Below are 14,706 nucleotides of genomic sequence, written 5' to 3' on the forward strand. Positions count from 1 at the left end.
CAAGCGTTGCTGAGATTTCGCATTCACAAGAATGGGACAGACGGACAGATAAACCGAAAACACAATAATACCTAAGGCCGAGGCTGTCACCAGCACGGAGGCAGAAAAAGAAAGTTATTATTCCCCCATTCTGGATTGTGCCATGCCCTATTCAGCTCAATGAACTCACTCCCACCCCACATTTTGAGGTTGTATATTACATACATACACACCACAGATCACATCTTTCTGCTCTGTTGCAACAACAAGTTCTACTTTCATAATAAGAGCTTATTTTCATGATTCATCTGAGGCTGTTTTTCCCTGAGTATTGGCTGCCAAGCATGGTTAGCCAATATCACATGAATGCAGACAGAATCTTTAACTGAGAAAGGCCTATTGTCATTCATGACGTGAATCCTACTGCTGCTGTATTCACAGAATCAGAGAAAGAAAAACTGCCCACCCCAAACCTCCACCACAGATTGGTTAGCAAATAAAAGTTCTGTAATTTGGCACTGCATATGCCTCGCTGATTGAACCAACAACCTTGTAATTAATTAACAGCCCCACTCTCTCACTTGACCAAGTAACTGAAGTATCTTTCTTATTCCAATATGCAGTGACTCTAGTTTTATCCATTTTAGAGCTGAAATGTTCAATTGCTTCATCCATCAAAAGACTAATTATCAGCAACTAGGCTGAAAAAAAATAAACTCAAATTCTACACAGTGTCAAGTTCCAGCTCCAGCTCTATGCATGCCCTTGGGTTCTGAGGCTTTTGTGTGACAAAACAAGATTTTCAAACACCTTGGATTCTGCAAAGCCGTGACATATTTTCACTGGATTTCTGACACTTCAATCAAGTGATTGAAAAGATAATCAGCAGATTATTCAAAAATGAAGGTAATCATTAGTTACAACCCGATTCCATTAGCTGGACTGTCTTACCCCTGAAAAGTAGATGAATTTTTATCCAGACATACAAAGCATGTCTAATCAAGCTGATTGCATAAGCGATGAGAACTAATTCACCACTAATGTTAGAAGACAAAAGGTTTTTTGAATTTTTACCGAAAACTTTATCATTAAGATGCAAAAAAAAGCTATTGCTGCTGCAGTTACAAGAACAATTTAGTCAAGAAAGAACACACCGTGCCAGCAATTTATCCACGGCTTCTATACAAAACTGAATTAGCCATTATAGGCTGGCTTCGTCGTGTGCCTACATCCTTCAGCCAACAGCAAAATGTGTTGGACAAGATACATGTACTGTAAGTAATGCCAGATATGCACATATCTCTAACTTGAGGGTGTGTGGAATATTTATATTACCCCTTGACACATTTGCCCACTGGGTTGCCTGGTTTCTGATGTTTTTTAACGCTGGCGCTGCCTTTAGGAAAGTTGTACTACCTCACAGACTGCCTTTAATTTTGAGCGACTGAAATATACACAGCTATAGGCCTGACAGGAAACACTGCAATAATTCCATAAGCCCAGAGGTTTCACACTGAATAAATTATGCCTTTGTGTATATTGTAACAGACAATGAATGCTAACATAATACATGCTGTACTTGCATCCTCTTTTTTTTTCCCCACTGCAAATAGAGTGCAGCAAAAAGTCCATACATTGAAAATCAATTCTTTATAGGGAATGTCACCCTGCTCATTTAAATGCTTGAGAGGAGCCTTTTAAGGGCACTGGTGCAAAGACAGTCCTGAGCTTCTGAATGCAGAATGATTTTACAAGTCTTCAAACACCAATATGGTCAAGTTTAATGGACGTAACATTCAAATATCATTTCACCACTTAGCACAACATGCACAATTTAAGATGGTAATTCAGTTTTGAACAGATATCATTGACTGCTGGTTGTAGTCCAATAATTTGAAGTATACAACTGCACATTGTTTATGCTTCATCAACTTTTAGTAGACGCTTAGAGATAATGGGAATTGGTCTGAGGTCTTTAAAAGGGGACACCTTACACATCACACATTTATGGCCACCGTACATTAGCAGACAATGACAGGTGTTTTATTTTTATTATGCGACTCTGCCATAGGTATGGGTTTCGGTTTTTGAAATGCTAATATTACAGATTTGTGATAACTCTGAAGTATGTTGAACCACATGATGTGAAACTAACATTTTTGTTCACTGGCTTTCAAGTAATTAATTTTAGGACATTAATAGAAAAGTGCAGCAAAACGTAGTTGAAGCATTTAGCTTTTATTGCAATAATGTTTAGCCACTGAAAAAGATGTGAGAAGCTGTATTAGTGTGTATTATCGACTCGTTTCTGTTGATTCAGTGCCTCTTAATCGCTGTATGTTGCTGCTGGTCCTCTTCCTCTGTGTGCTTCCCAACCCGAGCCATGAGACTGAGTTGATAGTTTTGGGGTAATTCTGGTTAAATCCATCACCCAGTCTTTATTACTGAGCCCTGACAGGACCACTTCATCACTGGTTCTTCAAAACCACTTAAACCCACTCGCCTCTGAGGACCAATCAGTAGCCCCAGAACTGCGCTGGGTTCGTGAAGGACCTGATGTAGAGGCATCACAACAGACGGAATGGCTGACAAAATGACACGAATAGCACTTACAAGCCAAACTGTAGGCTCATGGGCCACATCAATAATAACATCTTCAGCCAGAGGTCTCTCAGAAAATCAATTCACTGTACCAACAACACAAATTAGAACCACTGCAAAGGGGATCCACAGCTAGACACAAAACCTTCACTTTACAACCAATTTTTCACAGCATTCTGCTCTCATGCATTAATGAATAACCACAGAGAATGTGTGTTATTAATTGCATTACATTGGCTTTGAGCTAATACTGAATGTATTTAAACTGCGTGGTCTGTTTGGCTCACTATTTATTCTGTTAATATGCATGAAACGATAAGACAACTACATAGTGCTGCTAGATATTTAAACCTGGGACCAATTTCTTTGAAGAATGTCATCATCACCTCGTCGCCCCTCCTTATCATTTCACTATCTTCTGAAAGAAACGCCAGCAAAATAAATATAATGCGATCTGTATTGTTTTGCTTTTACTTTCACACCTAGAAGCTGCTCAAAACAAGCAGTCTTATCTGCAGGCTAGTCCTATCTGTTGTTGCTGGAGTGTCTTGCTCCAGGGCACCTCAGCTATGGCACCGAGGGAGAGACACGTCATATTCTTTTTGCTTCCCTCGCAGCTTTCTCCGACCTGTTTATGGATCAAATCAGCTTCCTTTCCCTCATAAGCTCTATTCTCTATTGCCTCTAAGCTGATAGCATCTAAAGCCTTATTGGACAGTCATTTCCTTCAGGATGACATTACTAATATTAGTGTAATTACTGCTGCTAATATAATATATAGTAAGGGCAGAGCTCTGTCTGAGAAATAAAGTGTTTATCAGTGAGCTTTACTTGTCGATTTTCTGTACAACATGTTTTGGCTTTTTGTGGTTGTGGCAGCTGCAGAGTGCATTTAGTGCAAGCTGAACTTGCTATGATGTATGTCTCCCACTCAGTGGCAACCTGGGTTTAAGGCCATTTAAGTGCTGCAGAACTGTATGTATCTTTCAATGAATAGAGAGGATGGATGTCGACTAGAGCAATGTTATACGATAGCATGCACTTGAACGCCTGTGGCACAGGACAGCTAAGGAAACTGAACTCAAATGCAAATCAGTAGTCAGACAAGCATGGTATCGTTGTCTTTCAGCAAATAACCTGTTATGTTCTCTACATTCCTGTTATTAAAGTTTCTTAATTTTTAAAACAGCAGTGAGACAGAAATTATCCACAGGCCAAGAACTCCTTTGGTACATCTAATTTTTAATTGATTAACTATGCTGTGAAATTTAAAAAGAGTTTTTTTTTGTTGTCTATATCCAATCAGAAAAGCAGTCAACATATTTCAAAGAAAAAGGGGAGTAAATAGTTTATTAGTGGCTTCAGATATTATGCAAAAGGAAAGGTTTAGTGATTTAAAATGCTATCAGCATTTCTGACTGCAAGCGTTCTACCTGTCTGCAGACAGAGATGAGGTCGGCTCTAGCTGCATGTTAATGCTCATTAGCTTTTTTTACCTGGGGCACGGCAGGTTAATTAAACATGTGTCCACACAAATATTTGCTGAAGATGCACTGTACATGTCTATGTGTGTGGGTGTTTGAGTATCGAGTTTTCTTTTCCTCTCTCGCAGGTGTATCAACACCAGCTATCAACAATTAATTAGAGGATGATTTTTTGCAGATAACCTGCCACGGGAATCTAGGTTTTTCACCAGAGATTCTTTGCAAGTTATTGTTCAACAGTGGAGTGTCTGCTTCAGTCTATATCTTGGTCAAGCTTAGAGCGTTCTTTTTAATATTTACTCTCTGTCGATTGGTCAAGTGTCAGGCTAGTAAGGCTTCTGGTTGGATGTAAACAAAATGACAACTAGCAGAAGTTGTCATGGTCAATTAATGAGCAGCAGCCTGACAATCTCAAGTTACAGTCGCAGTCACACTTATGGTGACTAGATGACAAATGTGTCATTATAAGCTTCAATAGGTCACTAATCATGCCAAGCGATTTTATGCAGGGTCACTGGATTACAACACATATGGAGTCAAGCACCAGCAATACCACCATGTCTATGGAAATTCACATTAAATGAATCCACTGATTGAATTTAGTTATTTCTTACACACAAGGAAATGTACTTTGTGACAGCATTTCTTTGCTTTTCTGCATCAACTCTGCTGATGTTCGGTATAGAATTTTAAAGGTTTTTGGCTTTGGAAGCTCTTAACCCTGACTTACAATTCTAAGAAACTAAGAAGCTAATAAAAGAGAAAGACAATGCAAGTCTAGAAGAATGACAGCTAAGTTATAGCTGACCTTTCTTAAAGACTCAATGAAAATGGAAAATAGGCTCTGAAAAGTTTTGTCTAATGTGACAAACCTCCTGTAATTTCACACTGAACACAATACTATCCAAAAATGATGACTGTAGTCAATCAGGAGCATAGCGCTCAAGGCTCTCATTAACTTCTCTCGTCTTGATTAACCTAGCTTATTAACTGGTACCACTTAAATGGACTTCACCAAACTTCATGACTTAATTTGAGATAGGGGAGCAACACTGGCTTTCCATTCATGTGACACTTGACACTTTAGGAGTCAGTTTAACACTTCATAATGGAAATCGTTATTAATGATTCTGAGGCACGAACAATAACACTGCGACAATAGGCCAACTGCAACTTTTGTAAGTACACATAAGTTGAAGTTATTTTTCTGAATGGACGGCAGATATGTGGTAAAATGGCTACCTAAAGAAAATTTGCTTCCTGTTCTGGATAAAGTATCTGATTTGTCATCTCCATCTTACACTACCCCGGAGATATGGAAAACCAAGGATGTAGCTGGAACCACTTTGTTATTCCAGTAACTGTACAGCAAATGGAGGCAAAAACAAAACAACATCGTTATCTGCTGCCTGAGGAAGTTTATGAGCAGGTGTGAAATAGCAGCCGTGTGGTTCAGTGATAGAAGAATGAAGACGGAAGGAGGAGGAGCAGAGGAAAAGTGGTGGAGGAGGGGGAACACCACGAACAGACTGGCTCCACAGAGCTGTCTTAGCTCTCTCCCTGCCGAGAAAACAATCCAGCCGGTGCTCATTAGCAGCTGGAGTTTCATTACCACAACAGTGGAGCCTGTTTAATGAACCCTCAATGAGAGCATGCATCCTGCTTCCCCATTTGAGTTCAGAGGTACAAGGTGACGTGCCCCCCTCAAGCAAGTTGAGCGCTCTTATTGCACATTCCAATGTTACAACCGCAAATGTCCTCTGCTGCGAGCATAGATGGAGAGTCCATTGAGACATTACAGCAAATGAAGTTGAGACTACTGATAATAAAGTATCTTCAAATAAAATGAGGCTGGGGAATGCATGGTGATAGCAATCATAGTTTGACTGACATCTCAGCTTGAAAGCCTACCGTAGCTGTTATTATTGTTGCTGTCATGACAGATACAGATGGCATTTCATTAACAATTAGAACGACAGAACTGAAGCTCCCTGATATAGCAATTCAGCCCTGTGAGCCAGAGGGGCTGTGCTGTGAGAATGCTTTAAAGATAGATAGCACAGATTAATGAAGCTCTATGATTAAGGAAGGAAAAGAAAATTCATAGAAAGATTCATCTTCTAGCTGCTGATTAAAAGAAAGAACCAACACTGAGCATGATCTGCCATAGAAAAGACAAAATCACCACTCTGTTATGGCCACATTCCATTCACTTCTGCTCAAACAAAGTTACTGTTTCCCTAAGTGGTGGATGGTGAACAAAGGCTGCCTAAATATAGACATAGGATCTATAAACTGCTAACAACTGTAACTCACTTTCCTCTTGAGTAAAGCAAGAATCTAAGCCTGATCCTTGGTTTACAAATAGCGTTTAGTAAAATTTACCAAATTAAAAATGCATCAATCTGTTATATAGATTCAGCACGGCTTTTATTGGTCATGTTCTGATAATGCTGGCAAATAAGTGAACACATAATACGGGCTGTAAAAGCAGATGTTACACATATCATTTTGAGAACAATGCCCTAATTGATGCCAGCTTGATTTAATACATGAGGGCTGGCAGGAGGTCATGACACCTCACAGAAGATATTGTTATGGTGCCCCCTTACTAGTTAAACCCCCACAATTCACTCTGCTGGCCAACACAGAAGTGCCTACCTCCTCCAAGAGGCTTCACCTGGTGATGCAAACAGGCACAAAAAGTATTCTTTAATGCCTGACGTGGGTATTATCTAAGAAAATGGTATCACACATTTGTCAATGAATACATATACTAAATAGATATGCGAAATATTAAATTAGTCAGACCTGATCAGAGGCAAAAAGTGATCGGGACATACCTATAAAAAATTATAGTGACCTTGATCTTTGACCACCAAGTTAAAATTAGTTCATCTTAGAATCCTAGGTGTAATGAAACTGCCCAAATGCAATCCTGATATATCACATCCACAACAATGGGACGGACACACGCTCACAGTGATCTTGACTCTTGACCACTAAAACCTGATCACTTTATCCTTCAGTAAAAATGAACATTTCTGCTAAAGTTAAAGAAATCCCCTCCAGGAGTGCCTCAGATATTACATTCACAAAATGGGACAGATAATCTAAAATAAATCTTCTGGCCTTTGCTGTAGCCGTCAATGAGGTGTAGAAAGAGCTCACCGGTGATACCATGGTTTCCTACATTTGCAGAAACATTCCTTGCACGCAGCCCGCCAGCTGCATGCATGACTCCTGCTGCGTCTGTAAGATCTTGCATCAGATTACTGTCGAGATATGTTTTAGATATCAGAAAATCGGATGAAGATCGCGGCACATTTACCTAATTCACACACACAACCTGGGACGATACGAGATTGAGTTAGTGACGCCCTGTGTGCTGTCATGTCTGGCACTTTATAATCCTATGTTGTTCCAAAAATGATGTGTAACAACTGAAGACACCTACATTTAGAAACAAATCCTTCCACTGTTTCCTAATTTAAGGTAAGAATATTAAAATGGCATAAACAGCACAAGGTGTTAACACGCATTGTACAAAAAATAACCTGGTATGGTCACATAACTACACGCATACTCATCATAGGAAAGCAAAAGTAATAGCAAACTATTTAAATAGTTTCAAATCCCAGCATGTTAACAATGCAGGTCTGACAAAGTTCCAGCATTGACAAGATAATTAAAACATGAAGAAACAGGTGTTAAGTGTTTGGGCCCAGGTCTCACGGTCAGATGGGGGATTTGAAAAGAGACATAATTGTGGCAGAGGACAAGACCTGTGGTTCAGTCTTGATTGACAGAGACAGGACTCTAAGACCACAGCTGAAACAATTTTGTTGACCAGACTGCTGGCCGCCTGTCGCAAACACACTCACGCACGCCAACACACACATGCATAAACAAAGATAAAGGCTCCTGCGGGCACATAGGCAAAATAAAAATACACACTGCATTTTACACACAGGCACAAGAAACTCAATCCTTCCTCAAAGACACTGCCATGTGAAACGACTCTACTGTAAGTCAAAAGCATGTTTCCTTTCTTAGCCTACGGGCCATTTTGCTTGTCCACAACACAGAGTACTAAAAAGCCGACAGTCCAACCCAAAAAATCGTAGTACATATACGAAAGAAATCACACAAACGCTAACAAAAATTACAAATCAGGGTCTAAAATCCCACAAATAGTCCCAGCTTCGCTCGGCAGATTTGTTTCTGACTATGGATGTAGCACATCTCATCACATTCAAGAGATGCATCCTTCGGCGCACAAACAAGCAAATACCTCTTCACAGCTTGTAACAACTCACTTGATTTGTGCCCTAAATGTCACGCAGTTCTCACGCTGCAAAACTTCCGATGGATTTTCTAACTCGAATACACTCAGACGCTCGATCAACATTCTATGCTGACGCTGACCTTGTTACAAATCCTGCAGTGTAAAACAACCATCTCATCCTGTCTAGTTTACCCCGCCTGAGCTAGGAGACAACACAAGTTGACAGATTCTCTGCTTATCGACAAAATAATACAGAGTATGTCCTTGTCACATGTGCTGCGCGTTACTAGAAGAGAAATCTGTTGCTGTAACAGCCCTACACCAAACTCACGCACTAGCTTCCACTGTAGGGTGAGCTTAAAATAATATTAAAACCCTGTGAAGCTGTCGACATGGAAGCAAGCGTGAGCTGCTAAAAAGCCTGTCAGCGGTGCGTAGGGCAACATTCTACTACAGCTGGGCTATCACAATTAGCCGTCATTAGTCTAGAATTTATACAGTGCCTAATTGTACATAATTACTCGAGCAAGTTGGCTCATTCCTGCAATTTCTCAGCAGTAAACTTCTTTTGCTTGCTAACTACGGCTATGAGAAAATAGAAGTAGAAACTTTCTGCTCCCTTGCCTACTGCATTTATTGAATAACGGTACTCAGCAGCGATAAAGGGCAAAAGTAAGCAGCTGTCTGACCTTAAAAACAGATTGGTTATTTCTTCAGTTCTTTGAAGGCTGAGTCAATATTTGAGAACATGTAGAAGTCACTCCCAGCGAACAGAATCAAACTCGAATGCCTTAAATGCCTGGAGCTTTACACGGAGAAAGACTTTTGCTCTCATTTCAACAGTTGTGGGCGATGTAAATGTACTCAATTAGGCAGCGTACTGTCCTAGAGACAGGAATGTCATTTCATATTTGTCAGAAATTCACCAGATCTCTATCATTGGGAGCAACGACGAGTAACAACAAAAGGCAAAATTCAATTTATAGTCGTAGCTTGATTTTTGTGCATTCCTTGTCTTTAACACTGAAGCAGCTGGAGGGTTCTACACATTTTGTGAGGTGCCAAAAAGACTGTCTGCAGGCTCGGTCAGTGGATTTGTCACATAGATGTGAGACAGTTGCAGTCGCTTCAAAAAGTATTCAGACCCCCTCACTTTAGATTTAATTTGAAACAGATCAAATTAATATTATTTCCCATTGCTCTACACTTAATAGTCCATAATGACGTGCTTTTAGAAATTCGTGCAAATTCATTAAAAACCTCAAACTGAAATCTCTCATTTACAAATGTATTCAGACCCTTCATTAAGTACTTAGCAGCAGAGTAACTGTGCACAAAATCCACAGATCAGGGTCTACCTCAGCTTTGAAATCGCAGTTTTGTATGTTATTGCTGCAGCACAGGCAACAAAAGAAATGCAGAAATCAGCATGAAAATGGATTGAACCTGGGTAGAATTGTAACAGTTAAAGCACTCAAATACGGTGAACTGTAAAAAAAACTAAAAGCTCTGAACTGTTGACTCTCTAGTACGAAATAAACCAAACACAAAATGTCCATTGAGATAGGTGAAGCATGTTCAGAATTACCTTAAGTGAAGCAACAAAGCCGGCATTAGGTGCAGCTTTAGCTTTACAAATTGCAAAAATGAATGCTGCCTTTCTCTACTTTGTCAACCTAAAAGTCATCTTGTTTGGAAACACTTCATCTGAATAGTCGGTGGACAAAGCATGCGGGGGCTTGCTGCTTTACATTCAATGCGAGCTCCGCATGGTGCCCGGTCGGTTGGCCTGTGCCGTGTGAGCAGAGAAGTCACAGGTTCTGGCCGACCGTGCTGGAAGGCCACTTAAAATGTATAGTGTGAATTACCACATTGTGCATGTTTTATAAAACTTGCACGGTGTCAGCCCAGCTTCGAAGGCTTACTATGCTCGCACACAGCTAATGGACGACAAGTGCTGCGCTGCCAGAACGTTGCAGTCGGAATGATCCACCTTCACGTCTGAGAGTAACTGCTTTATATAGAGCTGAACGATGCAAAGCTTTGGGATGAATGCATGCACCGTATCGCCTCTAGTTCTTTGTAGAAGCACCTTTGCAGTAAATAGAATATGAGGTCTTCTTGATCAAGTCTCTAAAGTTTTACGCACCCAGATTTAGGCAGTTTATTAGACTGGATGGGAAGCATCTGTGAACTGCAGGTCTCTCTACAAACGTATAGAGTTGAAGTCTGGGTTTTGGTTGGGCCTCACCAGGTGGGTCATTGTCGTACTGATAAACTTCTTTAGTTTCACAATTATCTAGAAGCATTTAGAGGTGGTTATATACCCTTGTCCTGATTTATGCGTCACCAAAATTTTATCACAGTGGTCTAAAGCAGCTTCCTTAGACTACATGGCTGGTTTTCATCCTGACCTGAAGTGAAATGTGAAACCTTTATTCAGATAGGTGTGTGCATTACTAAATGTCTCATTCATTTGATTTGCCAGAGGCAGACTGCAACCAAGCTCAAGAACAATTAAAGCAAATAGGATGGACCTGCCCACAGTTTGCAGCACCACAGCTGCAAGTCGGAAACGAGAGGTTCAAAATTTTACATGTTTAATAATTCCTCATTTCAATAATTGGTTTATTGAGTGCAGATTGATGCACAATTTATCCTTTTAAAATTATATTTATAGCAATAGTGCGGGAAAAAAAAGACTTTCTAAAGCGACTGTAGCCACGTTGTATCGAAAAGTGAGTTTAGTCCAGCATGAAATTGGAGAAGAGGCAGTACCGAACACACAGGGCCTTTCTGTAAACACAAACAGTTATTTCTTTTAACATCAACTCCCCTTGAGCATTAAGACTAAATGAGACAGTTTTTAAGACAGCGGGGGCATGAAAATGTATGCTTCAAGGGGGGTTTCAGGTCTGCAGAGAGGAAGAAGGCAGGGGGACTAGTAGAAAGGTGTTGCGGGACCGTGTAAAGGGGGATGGGGGTGTCGGCTGAGAAACATACAGCAGATTTGCATTTAAGACTGTGTTTTCATGACTTCTCCAACTGCACATGTTCTCTCAGTGCTTAAAACCGACTGTGATGAGATAACGTTTATCTGGTGTCCACTGTTTGCCGGCAGCCTGCTCTGAGCTCCGTGCCAATTGAATGTCAGACACACCCACGTGCCTCGGTATGTCACAGTCAACAGCGACTGAGCAGCACGGGGTTACTAATGTCGACGTATGTAAGCCATATACAATCACAGGGCACTCTTTCTGTATTGCCTTTCGCTAAAGATAACACAACCTACATCTCCACTTAACACTGTGCGAGGAATTTGAGCCCGCCCTGCTCTGCTGGAAATCAAAACAGAGCACTTTTTGGAACACACACACACACGCAAACACAACACAAGACAGGCAGCAACACCGCTAAAGGCACACCTCGCAGAATGGAATAACACAAGTATAGTTCCTGACAAATTACAGGTTTTTCCCATGAAAGAAATTAAGTGCTTCAATCAGACAGCAGATCTCAATGGTGGAAAACTGACTCCTCTTTAAAGTAAACATGCACTATTGTGTGTTTGCATAAGGGACTACGTTAACAAAGAGGTCTCAAACACACTTTCAATGACTAATGCAGGAACTGATGCGACACTTAAATGACAAAGCCCTATTCCTAAACCCATGTAGAATAATGTGGACTACAGCTGACAAGATTTTTTTTATTTTTCTTCATCTGAGGGCTGTTTTTAAGTACTTTTTCGAAAACAATAGCAGTCAGATACAAAAAAAACGAACCACAACCACAACTCACCATTGCGGGAGGGCTCCTTGTTGTCGGCCACCTTCCTCAGCGCTGACACGATGGCATCAGAAGGAACGCGAGGACTCTCTACATACTTGGGCTTCCTGATTGGACCTGCCAGCACAAACAGAAGACACGGGGAGAATGAGAGAGGGAGCGCGTCCGACGGAGAGAGCGACAGAAAGAAATGCTAAAGAGGAGAGAACGAGGGAAACAGAGAGAGAGAGTTCTCACAGGATTAATATGTTCCAGATGGGACTAGAGATGAGAGGCAGTGGTGTCTTAGTTGGACAGGCTTGGCTGCACTCCGTAGCTCACATAAAACTCACTCACACACTCTCAGACAGCTCCCTGCGTTGATAGCAGCTCTGGTCTGTCTGACAACCAAGAATATTGTCTGCATGGCTGGAGACTCCCAGTAAAACACTGTTAGCTGGCTCTGGGAACGTAAACTACAGCAGGAAACCACAACAATTAGCCATTTAGTGAACTAAAAATGAGTGCTCAAACACACAAGAAAACTGCCCAAAGAGTTTTCCTGCAAGTTGCACTATCTGTCTGCTTCCACGTGAAAGTATGTCGTTCTATTACTGCAACAACGGTTGCATCTTATGGATAGATTAAGGTCCACGTGTCCTGCTGTAAGTCAGATGATGTATCTGGGACAGTGTTACAGTCCTCTGAGGAACGCCTTTGTGTTTGGTGAAGAGGTCGGCGAGCTGCTCTGTTCCCTCTGCTCACACCATGACAGTATTAGAAAATCCCACAGCTACACACACACAGTGCTTGCTCACAATGCCAAACTTTATGACAAAGCAATGACACACTCGCTCCCTTAGAGCCACAGCTCTTTTTGCAACATTTCTGTGTGAGTGTGCAAAAAAGATTTGCCCCTGTTGTCTATTACATATTCTGTAAAAACTGTCTTTAAATCAGCTCGACAGAGACAGAAACTAAGGTGATTTCATGGAGTAGTAGCAAAGACCCACTAATCTTTCCTAAAAGTGGCAGTATAACTGTTTATACATGTGTGAGATTCAGTAAAGACACTAGTCTAAACACTGAGCCATGAAACAAAACATCTCCCAAGCAGTTAGCTGTGTACATTTTGAAGTTCTCTACTTGAAGCCCACATTTTCCTGTGTAGAAAGGACACAAATTCCAGAGTCCAGACGAAAGAGCAAAAATTAAACTGGAGGAAAAAAAAAAATCGAAAAACAGGAGGTAACTGCATAATATAGATCCATAAATCTATAAAAAATAACAACAGGAGGCCCTCCCTTGCATCACTCTTCTATACTACTCAGCCTTGACCTACTGTAACCCAATCTAAACCTTACCCTCCTCCAGACTCCTGTTATCAGATGACTGTATGCGTAACCCCCGTCATAACAAAGAATAGATGGGAAAGCAGAGACTGCTATTTCCTATTACCACATTTGATAACCAGTCACTCCCACCTCAAAGAATTCCTTTGAATCAGAGGGACCAAATCCTTAAACCACTGCTGCTTGATGCACAGTGCCATCTATGGATATGCAACTTGAAATGCATAGTGTGTGACATGGTGGTTGTAATACCTGAGAAGAGCTTCTGCCACTGCAAACTGGGCGTTTTCTTGTTTGCAACCAAAATTCGTGAGGCAGACCCTGTTAAAGAAATCCAAGTAAAGCCCCAAAAGCCAAAAACTGTTGTCTTTCTGATGAGCTGAAGGCAAAGACTGCAGCATGTAAGAAACAAAGGTGATGATAGTGTTCTTTTTAAAAGCACTACAATCAAAGGATTGGCTGTCCAGCACGCGAGATGTTACAGACTATTTGATTTGTGTAGATAGATGGGTTTTAAGCCTGAAGGAGACTGGTCCAGTGAAGCATCCACAAAAGCAATCCAAGTCAGCCTGCTATTTGGCAGACAAAGCCAGAGAGTGTCCTGAAAACCTCCATTCATGTGTGGATGGTCAGGCACAACCTATTACCCAGGAGTCACATGGCTCCAATTAAAGTGGAACTACAGAGACAGAGACGGCTATATGTGAGACACACTTAGTTCAGGTAAATATCTTGGACGAAAAGCCAACTGCCTAATATGTTCCGTCGACTGTATTTCATCTAAAAACAACAGGGGGCACAGTTTTGAGTAATGTAAACCATATGGTTAAGTTCACATTCAGTTTACACAAACTGCCAAGAGGAACACTGGATCCACACATGAAATAACAAACATGTGGCTGGCTATCAGGGGTAATTTTAGGCCACATCTAAGGGCTGATAATATAAGGAACAGGCAAAAAGGTCTTTCAGCAGGACTCTGATGTCTGAGCATCACACAAAGGCAAAGAGGAGTTTCTTCTCCATTCACAATCTCATATCAAGATTTAACAGGGTGCCATTACCGCTCTGCCCTTCTAGATGGAAGCACTGACGAATAAGCAATTGCAGTTTATAACAGGCATGAAAAGGTCAGAGAAATGAAAGCGTCAGATATACGACCCTTGAAGGACAAGGAGAGAGAGGCAGAGATGACATGCAATCTTACTTTCATCACAGCTGGGACGCAAAATAT

At 41.0% G+C, this 14,706-nt stretch overlaps 1 protein-coding gene across 2 annotated transcripts in view; it reads right to left on the bottom strand.

Moving 5' to 3' along the window:
• Positions 1 to 14,706, bottom strand: part of LOC103365508 (protein TANC1) — a 93,059-nt gene that overhangs the window by 37,205 nt on the left and 41,148 nt on the right. For both annotated transcript variants that reach the window (XM_008292960.1, XM_008292961.1), the window contains one exon: positions 12,154 to 12,258. In XM_008292960.1, coding sequence (XP_008291182.1) covers positions 12,154 to 12,258 — 105 coding nt within the window. The remainder of the gene's footprint in view (positions 1 to 12,153; positions 12,259 to 14,706) is intronic.

The sequence above is a fragment of the Stegastes partitus genome, unplaced genomic scaffold (assembly GCF_000690725.1).
Source record: "Stegastes partitus isolate 25-593 unplaced genomic scaffold, Stegastes_partitus-1.0.2 Scaffold848, whole genome shotgun sequence".
Classification (NCBI taxonomy): Eukaryota; Metazoa; Chordata; class Actinopteri; family Pomacentridae; genus Stegastes; species Stegastes partitus.